A 14,361-nucleotide genomic window follows, 5' to 3' on the forward strand; every position below is an offset into this window, starting at 1 on the left:
CCATTTGTGATGTCACACCTGAGGGGCGGAGTGTCTTTGATGCAACTTTCTTTGTTGTCATTAAATCCTATATATGTAGGTAATAATCATTGGAATGTGTTCAGTTGCATGAAATAATCAGGTTGGTCTGAGTGTACAGTAACTATTTCGCCACTAGAGGGCACCATTAGAAAGACCAAAGTGTTTTCAAGATATTAGAACATTTTATTAACGTGCTTTACTGCAGTTAATACAGTTCATTCTTTCTGGACCCCTGAAAAAAATCACTGGTTGTTAGTTTATTTTCAAAAGTATGAATTTAAACCACCCTGTTTATTTGAAACAGTCTATAACACATTTTCCTTCCAGTTTTTTATTAAGAGGATTTTATCCTTTTCTGAAGTTTTAAAAGGAGCTCAAAAATAAAATTGTTATTTTATCACTATTTTTATTATATGAAATGTAAATTGGCTTTTTAGAAATTTGACCCTAAAAAGCACATCACATCATCAGACACAAGCACAATGAAGTAAAATAAATTATGATAAAAACTAGTAGTTTGAGGGGGTTTTATGCAGTCAGTTAACTTGGTCTGATCTATGGGTAAAAAAATACTTGTTGAGTTTCTTGTATTAAGACATTATTTCAAGGAACTAAAAGAGTACATTTTTCTCACCCCACCGATTTCTTCACTATTTACAAGAAACTACTGTACAACTTTTTGTCTCATATCTTAAAATATACGATTTTCTGTATTTATTAGCTTAAGATGGCTCATATTACGTCTACTCAAACAATTTCTAATTAAAACAACTCAAGCACTTAAAATGTTAGTTTTTGCAGTATGACAGCCTTGTTTGGTCTTATGGTCTTGTTTCTTTGTAGTACTAACTTTTCCTCCAGAAACCATGGTCCTGAGCATGAAGTCAGAGAGATGACTTTTAAATAATCAGCTGAGAAAAGCTTCAATTAACACAACCAGAGCAAGCAACGGACTGTTTTTCTTTCAGTGTTTTATTCATACAGTGAGGGTGCTCATACATAATATTTATTTTTTCTATAAAATATATTACCTCTCAGTTCCTGAAAGCAAAACTAGATATAAATCATCATCTGATAAGAAGCAACTTATTTTCAAGTGTCAACCGAGGCAGTCAGCTGATTTAAGAAATCACATTCTAATAATAATAAAGACTTTTTTTATTTTCTGTCTAATAAAGCCACAACGCTCCGACAGGCGGCCCACCGTCTAACACCACAAAAAAGACGAATGATCGATCGGGTTTTCTAAAGTAGCGGAGACTTAAAACACTGAAGCCACAAACATGTGAGAGGAAAGAAAGCAGAGGTGAGTCTGAAGAGGGCTGAGGTGACTGTAAGAAAAATGTCTGAACAGAACTCTGATGCTTTATGATATCCGTTATGGTCCTCTCCTCATCATGTGATATTTTTCTTTGTCTCCTCATGGATGAAATGCTCCTCAGTTCTCATGACAACGCTGCAGCCGGGGTGAATTTCACGGCCATCACAACAGCTCGCTCTGACCAGAGGCTGAGTTCAGGCTGTCTGTGAAAAAAAAACAGAAACATGATTATCGATCAGGACAACTCATCTCTTCATAGGCCATCAGAGCTGCTTAAACAACAACCCAGTGAATAATGAATTTAACATCTTTTTACAGAGTTTTTCAGAGGGAACTCTGGGTTTTTAAACCTGGATTTACTGCAGTTTTATACCTTTCTGGGTTGAAATGAAACAGGTTGAATGGTTTTGGATTTACTTCTGTAGATCGCTCCAGTCAGCAGCCTGAAAACAGACTATAACAGATGAAAAAGGAACCTTTCTTCAAAGTGTGTCCACTAAAAGTTACAGTCTTTGTTCCTGACTGGCTCAGTGGTCAAGTAAAATCAATGACACAGCACTGAGTTTGAGAATAAAACTGTTTTTAAATACATTTTGGCAGAAAGTGAGCAGTATAAATAAACACAAAATAACCAAGGGAACAGACTCGGAAGAATCAGCGAGGAAAGAAGACCTTGTATAGGTTGACTCTAGTCAGAGTAAGTGGAGGGCCTCGCTGATGAAATACCACTACTTTTGGTCAGCCCCGAAGCAGGCTCTCGCTTCTGATGTCAGTGGCAGGTTTGGAGTTTGACTGGAGTCTTATACCTGTCAAACAGTAACGCAAGAGTCCCAAGGCGTGGCCACGAAACACAGAAACCTCCCTTGGAGCAGGAGGGCAAAAACTGGCTTGATCATGATTTTTAGTATGAAAACAAATTCTGAACATAAGGCTTTACGACCCTTAGACCCTCCGACTTATCAGGAAAGAATCTTGTTAAAAAAACAAACAAACAAACAAACAAACAGGTGCTTAACATGGACACCAGCTGGGCAGAAATAGGGGCACAGAGCTGGATGCAAAAGGAGAGGGTGATCACACAAGATAAACGATTTTTTTCAACCCTGATGAAATAATTTAACAGCTTTCTTTGGGCCAAAATTCTTTTATACCAACTTTTTTTTTTTTTTTAACAACAAGGTTAATTGTAGCCTTGAATTAAGACTTTGCACAGAAACATGCGCTGATTAAAGAGGACAGAGTGATGTGATCTCAGTTAACACACGAGCAGTCAGGGGTTTGGTGCCCTGCTCAAGGGCACCCTGACAGTGCTCTGAAATTTAAGCCAACACCCCTCCAGCTATCATCCCTGTTAAAGCCTGAAATGTAACAACAGCCCATTATGTTACCACAACCTAAATGTAATAAAAAAAAAGTTATAGAACCCAAAAGGTAATAGCTGACCAAAAATGTAACAAAAGTGCTGAGACTGAAATGTTATTAAAAATAGTATTAAAAACCAAAATAACACATTTTTGCCCAAAATGCAAAAAATTGTTCATTTTCTTTTCTTACATTTCAGGCTCAGCACTTTTGTTGCATTATCCATCAGTTGTTACATTTCAGACTTTATTACATTTTGGATCATTTATTACCTTATGGGTAAGTGTTACATTAGGGGTTCTAACAGGCTCTATTCACAATCTTGGTCTGCACCGGGGCTTGAGCATAGACTGTATAAAACATGGATGTAGTCTCGCTGATGTCACCAGTCTGTTTCTGAAAAGGAAAATGAAGCACATCGGCTATAGCGGCCATATTGGTAAAGGCAAGGGCTTCACCTACAGCCATAGGGCGCCTGCTGGTCAAGTGACCGTCAGCTGTGCCGTTTATTGGGGGAGCTCACGATCTTAATATCCTCTGAACGGCCGAGTTAGAAAAAAATTCACCCCCCGTACAGTGGGTGCCGGTAGTAAAATTAGTGACTCAGACAGGAGACGTTTTTGAACCAGGCTGTAGATAGGTTAATTTCTGCTTTGAAAATGGCTTTTTTTTCTGCTTGGTGTGTATGTGACTTCTGGTACTTCCAGCCTCAAGCGAACACTCGAGAAACAGCAGATTTTAGCACTTCCACATTGTCTCATATTCCCAGACCGGTGGTTGTTGCTTGGATTTAACCAGCATCCCTCCAAGCACTAAACCAAGTATCTAAGGATTGAGCCACTGCTGCCCTGCTCTACACAAGGTATGTCTTTACCTTCAGAATAAATGCATCACTTGAAAAATAGGGTAGTCTATCTACAAAAAAAAAAATCTGATCAAACTTTTACTTTGAAAAAAGCTGGAAAAAAAGTTTTCCCAATGCTTTAGACATGAAATAAACTCCTACAAAGCCAAGAGAGACCAGAAATTATAATTTTCTGTTTACATTCAAATAAATAAAATTCTATTCTATAGAATTTTTGTGTTTGAGTCACTTGTGAAACTTTCAGAGTGGACCGTCTAATCTGTTAATACACATGTAGAAATGTAAATTAAGCCTTGATGACGCCATTACTCAACCAAACTGGACCACTTGATGGAGGCGCAGCATTAGATTAGCAGTCTGAGACTTTCAGTAACAAAAAAATAACTTTTAGGAAACACTGATTGGATGAGGTCACCCTTGGAATAACATGGAGCCTGTTTCCAAACTGCCAGATGAAAACATCGACAGGAGCAATCACAAACCTTTGACACCTGTCTGACCTAAAATATGTAAAAACAGGCGACAGATTTAGAATACCAGAGTTCCCCTTCAAAGATCATGAACATCAGTAAAACACACACACACACACACATTGACACACACATGAATAAAAACAGAGAGACATGTACCAGACACCTCCACGGACTTATTTCTGTTTTGGGGTAGTCTAGGTTTTTTCACAGGGGGTTTGCGATTTGGGGGCTTCTCAACGTTATTTGGGCTTTCCCTGTCAGTGCCTGGGTTCAGTGAGGACAAAGAACAGTTAAATACACACACCTAACACACTCATAAACATAAAAACCTGAGAGGGAATAAACTGTGTGACAAAAGTAGACAAACTGTGATGTAGAGAAGTGTGTTTGTACCTGCGTCACAGGACATAGCCTTCCTGTTCCTCTGTGGTTTCACAGGAGCCTGAGGTCTCAGACCCTCCTCACCTGGGTCATACACAGGGCACAGAGGAAGTTTGATCACAAGTAAAATGAAGTAATGATGAGTCATAAATTGTGTATGTTAGTTTTGAAAGAAGCTAAAGAAAAGAGCATAAGATATAAGCAGAGCTTAGCTTAGCGTAAGGACCGGTAATGAATGGAAAATAACAGCACTGCTCTCTTAAACAAAGGGTTAAATGCTCCACAGCTACTCCCCAGAGCTGACAGTAACTGCACCGCAGTGGTTATCAGTGTTATTTTCAATGTTTTCCAACCGAAAACGTACAAAGAGTGGAACAATATAATTACTTTTTTAAAGATGCTATGAAGAGGATCTGTTTTAATTGCACTCCCTCGCCACCTTGTGGCCCGGAGTCTCAGCACACTGCTGTAAATAAATTTTAGCGAGGCACGTGTTTGTTTTGGAATTAAATGTAGATCGGATTAAAGAAATTTTCTTTGTTCGAGACAACTTTTTACTGGTTACAACACCGAGGTAAGGTATTTATCTGAGCTACGGTTTGAAACGTGACATCAAGCAAACTTTGTAATAGCCAGCTACTTGTAGCGACATCATCAGCCCGGTGCTCTGACATATCTCTAAGCTAACCTGACAACAAGTTAACACTGACATTTTGTGTGTTGTTTAGTAGCTGTTTATATTTAGCACAGCTGGCAGCCCGACGCTCTAAGACATGCCTGTAATGTGTAACATTAGTAAATCCTGGTTAGCTACGTCCTGCCAGTCATCCACCAATCAGAGCTAACTTAACCTCACTTTTTATTTTATTGATAGACTCTCAAGTTTGAACAGACCACTGCAGAATAACTGCTGACTGTGGGTTGGAGTGAACATTATCACAAACAGTTTAGCCCCTGTGTTAGAGTGATACAGCCCGAGGTAAAGGCTAATTAGCCTTTAGCTCGGGCTGTATCACTCTCCTGTTTATCTTTCTTCTGCTCTTCTGTCCTTTTTTGGTCTGACAGTTAGGCTCCTGTGTCCACCATCACTACAAAATTAGTCATAGAAATCTTTTTCACAGATCTCAGCGGCGTGGTGTTGTCAGAGAGACTTAGACGTACGGTAAATCAATCCGGGCCTGCACGACCCGACCTTGAAGCTAAGAAGCAATTTAAAATAACCTGTAATTAGCAATTTTGGCGCTGATAATCTCATTTTAAAGTGTGGATTACAATCAGGCTTATATCTAGAAAAGAGACTCTTTTGCAAGATCACTTTAAAATTCCTTTAAAGGAATTGTTGAGGAGGAATTGTTTTTTTGGGTGAACATGGATCCAAGGATTAGTTAAAACTAAGTGGCATACATTCAGCCTGTCTTTGTCTGATCAGATGTAAAGGTTTCCGTTGACTCACCTTGACTTGCAGCTCGGTCTGGGAGTCCGTGCACAGGTTTGTTCACAGGAGGCGGCACAGGTGGAGGCGGTAAGCTCCGCTCATTGGCTGCTTCTTTTGGGAAAGTCACATACGAGGAGGTCTTTGGCTGTTTGTTGGATCAGAACACATAACAGGAGCAAATCAGAAGCACGAGTTATTTTAAGCTCTGGTTCACCTCATTTTAGATTTAACCCTTTATTGACAACTGAAAGTGAAACTGTTTGCTTTGATTGGTGTTGAGAGCTTGACTTCTTAAAGTCCTCCCTGGCACCATTTCAACGGGAAAGATGCATTTTTACATCAAAGAAACAATCCACCCAACACAGATTTCTTTACTTTTGTGCCAAGTTTAAATAGTGTAGATATATTAAAAGTATGTTAAAATGGAGGTCACACCCTGTATGTAGAAAACACGAGTGATGCCTCATAGTGAAAATCTTCACCTCTTTTCAGCCTCAGACAGAGAAGATGTAAAGCTTTCCATCAAAAAAGTAAAAGTGTCTTCTGCTTCAAACAAGTAAACACTAACGTCTCACCTTCTCTGGAATCGGAGGAGGCTGACCCTCCGAGTCTCTCCTTCTCTCTCTTTCTTTCTTGTCTGTTTTTACAGGATCCCTTTCTGTCTCTCCTTCCTCCTCCATACCTACGGATGAAAAACAGACTCTTTTTAAACAGTTTTGATCTGAAATCTCTCTTCTGACGGTAGAAAAGCATGGAGGACAGGGTGGTACCTGGCAGAGGCTCAGAGCTCTCGAGTCGATGTCTCTGTCTCAGTTTGGGCAGGTTTGGTTTGCTGCTTTGAGGAGGGGGGTCAGGTTTGGGTGTACAGGGAGCAGCTCGACCTCCTCCTCCCCTCCATCCTTCAGTCAACCCTCCACCTGCGTCAGGACACGTCAGTCTGTCCCCCTGAGGGTCTTGCCACTCCACTGCTGCTGCCTCTGTCCCTTTAAGAGGATCTGCTTCCTGCTTTGGCGAAGGCGTCCGGTCGGACGGATATGGCGGAAGCGGCCTCTGAGCCAGGTGAAGCGCCTGCACCTGTCTGTCTGACTTCCTGCTGGTCTGTCTCCCCTCTGTCCACTGATTGTCCACCTGAATGTCCGTCTGTCTGTTCTCCGACCACGACCTGTCGATCTGTCTGCCGCCCATCCACTGCCTCTCTATCTTCCTGTCGATCTGTCTCTGCGTGTGTCTGTCCACGGTCCACTGTCTGTCCATCTGTCTGCCCTCAGTCCAGTACCTGTCTGTCTGTCTATCCACTGTCCTGGCCTCTGCTGCACTTCTGTCTTGCAGTCTATTATCAAAGCGCTGTCTCTCCTCACTCCATGTCTTGTCCTCCTGCAGGACCTCCATTGCCCTCTGTCTGTCGTCCACCCAGTACTTGTCTGTCTCTGTCGGATGCTCAAACACAGAGTCCACCTCAGAGATCTGTCAAAAACAAGAAGTCAGAACAGGTAGAAAGGAAGTTCATCAAAGTGAATTAATATCCCCTACACCAGAAACTGGCATGTGTTGTGTTTTTCCACCTCTACCTCTCTGGGAGAAAAGAAAGGGTGTTTGCCTCCTCCCACGCTCGGATGAGGGATGCCTGGCACAGCTGGCGGACTCAAAACAAGAGTATTTTTCCCATCAGCCCCCTCGCCTGGAGATCCAGCTCTGGTGGCTGACCTGGGAGGCTGGAGCAGCGTGTACACGTTCTCTGTGGCCGTCCTGAGAGATGAAACATTTGTGAGGAAGTCTGCTCGTGTTTTGACAGATTCACAGCATGAAGATGAAAATGTATCAAACTTTTTTCTGGCAGAAATCAGTCATCTTGCTCCTCTAATCTGTATTTAACATGCAGAGTGTTCCTTTCTAATCGCTGGGCTGACAATGGGAGCCACCGGCTGTCTTCTACATCTGTGCACACACGCTGCTGCACGCTGGCAGCTATCAGCCATTTCTCCTATCAACAAAGAAATGAGGGAGATTTAGAGCGATGTTTGTCAGAGGGTTTATGGAGTTTGGAGCTGCCGATTGTCCTCAGAAGAACCAAAGAGGAATAATCAGCAGAAAATGTGAAGTTTTAGAGACGGATACCGAGGGATAGCGCTCTGTGACGTTGTTGTGTTGTTATCTGGTGCATCAAATAGAAACTGAGTTATCTTTTCAAGGCCGTATCTCTCTGAACAGAGTGTTTGTGTGCGTGTTTGTGTATTCACAAACCCCGTGGGTGCTGTAGCCACCGTGTGACACCCGTCTGTGTAAACCTCTGCCTCTGGCTCGGCCCCCTGATTGGACGACGTCTGGTTGCGGTTCTTTCGGAAGCCAAAGATGGCGAGCATGTTTCTCCTCTTCTTCCTCCGCAGAGAGTGAGCTTTGTGCAGAGAGGAGAGCTGGCTGAGAGAGAAAGAGTCACACGTTCAGTCCGGTTCTCTGTCAGGGTGTCGATGGATTCATCCCAGCCGTCTGTTTGTCTGCTCGGCCTCGTGAACACCAATAGGCTCAGTGTTGCTAGGCTACACCACTTGGTACACAATAATTTACCTAAAGTGAGCTCTTTATGGCAGAAGTGTGATCAGAATAAAAGCTCTGACTTGACCTGATGATCAGAAGAGAGGAGGGTAGCAGCACTTTTCTGATCATCTGTTTCTGCAAAATATCAGCTTTTACTTACGAGTCACACTGCAGATCTGGCTGTTCCAGCTGAATCATTGTCTGTTTTTGAATCTTCCCAGTGTTTGAGGAGTGAAAACAAATTTCTAAAGCAGGTGCAGGAGAAATTTTCACAAAATCTCCAGCTGCTGGGGATTTAAACAAGCAGAACTTCAACCAAAAACTTCAGTGATCAGCTCTTTCAACCACCAAGGAATACAGAAATGATCAGTTTATGTTTTGCCACAAACACTTGTATGTTGTTGTTTTTTAGCCTTAGGCAGAACATAACGTGACGCTGCTGTTGATCTGAACAACTGCGTCAACTTTAAAGAGGGGGTATTATTATTAATATTAATATACCATGCTTTAAAGTTAGGATCTGCAGAATTTTACTAAAAAAAGAATGTTAACTTTTATGGGAATAATCCTGCTCAATCATCTGAAAGAAAGAAAGAAAGAAAGAAAGAAAGAAAGAAAGAAAGAAAGAAAGAAAGAAAGAAAGAAAGAAAGAAAGAGAGAGAAGAAAGAAAGAAAGAAAGAAAGAAAGAAAGAAAGAAAGAGAGAAAGAAAGAAATTTTGGTTCTCTTGCAAAACATGAAACAATTTACAAGATCAAAATATAGTTTCAAAATTTCTGATTTTCCAAGAGAACCAGAAAGGGTGCAGTTGAAGCTTAAGCTTATTGAAACCTACCCCTACCTCTCATCTCATTAGATAAACAGCAAAAAAATTACAAAGTTATTCCGTAGAAAAACAATATAAGCGCATATAATTGCAAGTAGAAACTGGAGCTAAGTGTGTAATGTGTCAAACCTATAAATCAGTATTTTCCAATGTGTATTTTTGAATGATATGGTTTTTGTAAAGTCTTTTAGTATTTTTAATGTACTACAAGTTTTAATTTCTGTGGATGAGGAATTCCATTAATTAACTTCTTTAAAGGACAGACAGTACAATCTGGTATTTGTTCGTATCTTTGGTTTTTGAAAGATGAATGTACCCCTCAGACTTTATTGCTTGTCTCTCATAAACAGCTTCTGAATACTTTGTGGCAATTGACCAGTTTTTGCTTTATACATTGTTTGTATCGTAATATAATAAACCAGGTCTGTAAATTTTAGTATACTGAATTCCATCTCCTATAGGCCTCTACACATGTGTGTCAGTGTCTGTGTCTACCTCAACCCCCTCTTCTACTACTACTCTACTCTGCCTGTGTGTTGATGTTTTGGTTGTTTTTAGGGGTGATTGGACGAAGCTTCACTGAGCAGCTACGATAGTGGAACCAAAGTGGAACAAAACACTGACAGATAAAGCTTTTTCCTGAATGAGAGTGAAGCTTGGCCTGACTTTCAATCTCTTTTGGGAACTTGGAGAGCAGCACTGGACAAACACTGACGCGGGTTGCTTTCTGCTAACTAGGTATGTGTTAAACACCTGTGATTAGCTTGTGCTAACATGCTGAGTCAGGTGCATGGATCTGAGGTCTTTCCCACTGATCCAAGGAGGAGGAGGAGGAGCCCAGTTTGAATGTTGTGTTTATTAACAAGTGATGAAATTCCTGCACAGTGAGGGTTGGACTCCGCCAGGGCTGCCCTTTGTCACCGATTCTGTTCATAACTTTTATGGACAGAATTTCTAGGCACAGTCAGGGTGTCGAGGGGGTCCAGTTTGGTGACCTCAGGATTGGATCGCTGCTTTTTGCAGATGATGTGGTCCTGATGGCTTCATCAAGCCGTGACCTTCAACTCTCTCTGGAGCGGTTCGCAGCCCAGTGTGAAGCGGCTGGGATGAGAATCAGCACCTCCAAATTCGAGTCCATGGTCCTCAGCCAGAAAAGGGTGGACTGCCCTCTCCAGGTCGAGGAGGAGATCCTGCCCCAAGTGGAGTAGTTTAAGTATCTCAGGGTCTTGTTCATGAGTGAGGGAAGGATGGAGCGAGAGATCGGCAGGCGGATCGGTGCGGCGTCCGCAGTAATGCGGAACTCTGCACAGGTCTGTCGTGGTGAAGAGGGAGCTGAGCCGAGAGGCGAAGCTCTCTGTTTACCGGTCGATCTTTGTTCCCACCCTCACCTATGGTCATGAGCTTTGGGTAGTGACCGAAAGAACAAGATCGTGGGTACAAGCGGCCGAAATGAGCTTACTCCGTAGGGTGGCCGGGCTCTCCCTTAGAGATAGGGTGAGAAGCTCGTGGGTAGAGCCGCTGCTCTTCCGCGCTGAGAGGAGCCAGATGAGGTGGCTCGGGCATCTGATGAGGATGCTTCCCGGGCGCCTCCCTGGTGAGGTGTTCAGGGCATGTCCCACCGGGAGGAGACCCCGGGGCAGACCCAGGACACGCTGGAGAGACGACATCTCTTGGCTGGCCTGGGAACGTCTTGGGATCCCCCGGAAGAGCTGGACGAAGTGGCTATGGAGAAGGAAGTCTGGGCTTCCCTGCTTAGGGCTGCTGCCCCCGCGACCCCATAAGCGGAAGAAAATTGATGGATGGATGGAAATTCCTGCAGACCCTACCTTTAAACATGGATATAAATCAATCAACAATAACAATCAACAATGCTGGATGTTCAAAGAACTTCAAGAACTTCACCAGACTTCAGACAGACCAGGTTTTCTCAGTGTGAGAAAAATTTGATTTTGTAAATTGTATAAAACTTCTGAGGGGGTACCAGGGGGACAGCTCAAAGCTTCAAACTAAAATCAGATTAGATCCATAGTTTGCTCATATTTCAATCTGTCAAACAAATAAGACTTAAGCACAAACTCATACAAGAGTTTCAGTGGCAATTATTGGAGATGTTCAAGGGGTTGACTTGGTTTCTAGAGTCCTAGATCTCAGCCCAACCCAGCATCCATGGGATGATCTAAGGTCTGATCCATGGAGGATCCACCTCACAACTTCAGCACTCTAAGGATCTGCTACTAACATCATCTGCTGCACAACTTCAGAGGTCTACAGGACTTCAGGTCTCTAAAAACAGCCCTGACCTGATGAGAGGAAGACCTCTAGAGTATTTGGCAGGTGGCCATAGTGTTACAGCTGATCAAACAGTGGAGGAGCTCTTTATTCTCTGGGTCTTTTTGGGGAATCAAATCCACAGGTTAAGGCAGAAACTTACATCTTTCACTGTGTGACAGTTTTAGCTTACAGCTGCATAACATCATCTTTGACTTTAAAGTCTCCTCAGGTGTGATGGATTTATCTTAAGTCTTAAGCAGGTTGAAGAGTCTGTATGCCAAAAATGTTGAAAAGAGACTGCTTGAAAAAAGAATCTGCAACAAAAAAAAGGAAAAAATTTTGTCAGTGTTAAGACTGTCTCACCTGTCTGGGAGAACTCTTTTGGTGTAGAAGTCTGGGAGTCCATCGTCTAGAGGGCTGATCCCTCCATTTTCACTGCAATGCTAAAAACACAGGCAAAAGAAAAAAAAAACCTTTTTTGCAGAGTTCAGTTTTCGTGCACAGGGTTTTATCTGATTGCAATAACACAAATGCATCACGCCAGCCTCAGAGGGATAACTTAATCCAATTGGTGCAGTCCACTTTGTTTAGATTAGAAAGACAAAAACTGAAGCCTTGCCTGCAGGCATGAACGCCAGGAGGCAGGAGAGTCAAACCCAGAGAGAAAGAGGAAGAGATAGTTTGGATTCAAGTGGATTCAGGTTTTCTTACCGCCTCAGCAGGGATGTAACCTCCTTTGTGCCTTCTCGGAGGCCTCGGTCGAACTCTCGTAACATGATGAAGAGGTAACCCCTGGGTGGGCAGCTCTGACAGGCCCTCCCACGATGCCGAGCGGGATAGCGGGGAGGAGTAGGATGGCACAGACGGGGGTGGAGAGGAGCTGGAGTCGTCACACAGACCTGATGGCAGCAGTGAAAGGATTATTGAGGATGTGAAAGCGAGGAGACGGCGGGATTACAGGGAGCCAACAGACTTGTCAAGTCTAAAACAATCTTAGACAAAGGCTGAGCTCAGACTGGATTTAAACAGACATTTAATGACTCCTGAGATGTAGAGACAGGAAAGAGTCAACAGAGAAGACACTAATGGAGCCCTGAAAGAGAGGAGACTGGGTCAGAGCTGGACGGGAATGGGCAGAGAGGAGGATAAGAGGATGTCAGGCAGTACTCACTCAGCCGGGTGGAGACAGGTCGTATTCGTCTTGTTCTTGAGCTGCGCTTCTTAATGGCTATTGTGTCCTGGAGGGAAATAAGAAAAACTGATTTAGACACTGAGGGGAAGCATTAGAGTGAGGGACAGGAGCGGGAACAAGTAAACATGTCCAGAAGCAACGATCAAACAAACCCTTCTACAAGAGGAATCTGTGTTTCTGTGAAATCCAAACCAAGTGCTGCACCAATTTAAACTGATTAGACATTAAACAGACAATATGGGATAACAAACACACGCTGGCACCAAACAAGGTGACGGGCAACAGAACAACCAGGTGAGAGCTCCACCATGATCAGAAGCTGCTGGAAAAGCTTGACCTCAGTGAAATGTTTCAGAAAAAGAGATCTGAAGCTAAAACTGGACGAGCTCCTGAAAGATGTTCTTGTTTTGGTGAAGGTTTTAGCCACAGATGGCAGACGGCTGATTGAAGTTTTTCTGCTTTGCTAGTAACACGATTCCATAGAGGGCAATATCAGTGGTCAGTCTGTCCAACACTTTGGGCTGATATGTCGACAATTGTTGGATGAATCACTCTAAAAATCCAGTGCGTTTTTCCGGCTCAAAACAGAAACACACTCAATCTTGCCAGCTGTGTCTGCAAAATAATTCATAATCATTTTAAGGTTCATTACATCTTCAAAAGAACGGCTGTTCATCTGTTGATGAGTCTCAGTTTTACTGTAAACAGCAAGTTTCATTGAGGCTTCTGGCTTTCTTCAGTAATATGACACTAAAAAAGCTTTTTCTGTGGTTGAGTCCACTGACGTAACAACATGATGATTCAGATCAGTCCAACTGGTGTGCAGGGTGTGGCTAACACTAGCAGAGCTAGTTTCAACCATAGACTGTATATAGAGTGGACAGCGTGGCTCAGGCAGCAATTGCAGCCAGAGTCTGCGCAGTAGAGACTGTGAGGGAGTCTGGGAGAATCTGAGAGGAGCTGGGTGACAAAAATAATAACACATTTTTTTCTTTCGAGAGTCTTGTCACTCCTTGACTTCTTGACCCTACCTCTGGACATATTTTACAGTCCCTGAAAAAAATACACAAGAAAGGCAGCTATCAATCTTTGTTAAACATGACGTAAAACCTTGTCTTTAACCTCTTTTAACTATTGAAAATGAAACTCTCCAAAAAAAAAAGAGGACTTTAATACAAGGCAGCCAAATGGTATCTTCAAATCACCACAGCAATCGGATGTGAGAAACATTTCTACGAGGTGTATTCATTTTTTAAAGTTTGACCTATACTGCAGCCAGCCACCAGGGGGAGTAGTTTTCTTGGTGACCTCACTTCAAACTGAACAAGATGACGTTCATCTTTTTTTACAGCCTATGGCTCCAACAGCTTTCAGTCCTCCTTTCAGGTCAAGCATCTGTGACTGTTTACATCCAGGTAGTAGAGATTTAGAGCATCATAGCATTATGGCAGTAGACATTAACCAGAGCTCCAGCCACAGATAGTGGCAGGTGGCTGCACTACAGCTTAGACACAATTTATGACCGAAATTTCAGGACAACAATCAGGAAAATTACAACCATCTGCTCAACCGATTAATAATTCCGAGGCAGACTAGAGAGGATGACATTTAATGGTATAATTGTACACATCCCTAATTACAGGGATTAAAAAATCTATGTCCGGTGTCCTGAAAGCACAATGA

At 42.6% G+C, this 14,361-nt stretch overlaps 1 protein-coding gene across 2 annotated transcripts in view; it reads right to left on the reverse strand.

Annotated features, from left to right (window-relative positions):
• Positions 1 to 805: 805 nt before the first annotated feature.
• Positions 806 to 14,361, reverse strand: part of LOC141789678 (capping protein, Arp2/3 and myosin-I linker protein 3-like) — a 61,853-nt gene continuing 48,297 nt past the window's right edge. Inside the window, exons 30-40 of one of the 2 annotated variants that reach the window (XM_074669215.1) lie at positions 12,658 to 12,724; positions 12,198 to 12,385; positions 11,850 to 11,929; positions 8,100 to 8,273; positions 7,427 to 7,604; positions 6,629 to 7,322; positions 6,434 to 6,540; positions 5,877 to 6,003; positions 4,436 to 4,507; positions 4,199 to 4,306; positions 806 to 1,545 (exon numbers count right to left, since the gene is read on the reverse strand). In XM_074669215.1, the coding sequence (XP_074525316.1) occupies positions 1,505 to 1,545; positions 4,199 to 4,306; positions 4,436 to 4,507; positions 5,877 to 6,003; positions 6,434 to 6,540; positions 6,629 to 7,322; positions 7,427 to 7,604; positions 8,100 to 8,273; positions 11,850 to 11,929; positions 12,198 to 12,385; positions 12,658 to 12,724 (1,836 nt within the window). In that variant the 3' untranslated portion in view covers positions 806 to 1,504. The remainder of the gene's footprint in view (positions 1,546 to 4,198; positions 4,307 to 4,435; positions 4,508 to 5,876; positions 6,004 to 6,433; positions 6,541 to 6,628; positions 7,323 to 7,426; positions 7,605 to 8,099; positions 8,274 to 11,849; positions 11,930 to 12,197; positions 12,386 to 12,657; positions 12,725 to 14,361) is intronic. The other variant, XM_074669216.1, reaches the window with a different exon arrangement.

Source organism: Halichoeres trimaculatus, unplaced genomic scaffold (assembly GCF_033239565.1).
Source record: "Halichoeres trimaculatus isolate MK-OKI-2021-1 unplaced genomic scaffold, fHalTri1.1 fHalTri1_scaffold_4, whole genome shotgun sequence".
Classification (NCBI taxonomy): domain Eukaryota; kingdom Metazoa; phylum Chordata; class Actinopteri; order Labriformes; family Labridae; genus Halichoeres; species Halichoeres trimaculatus.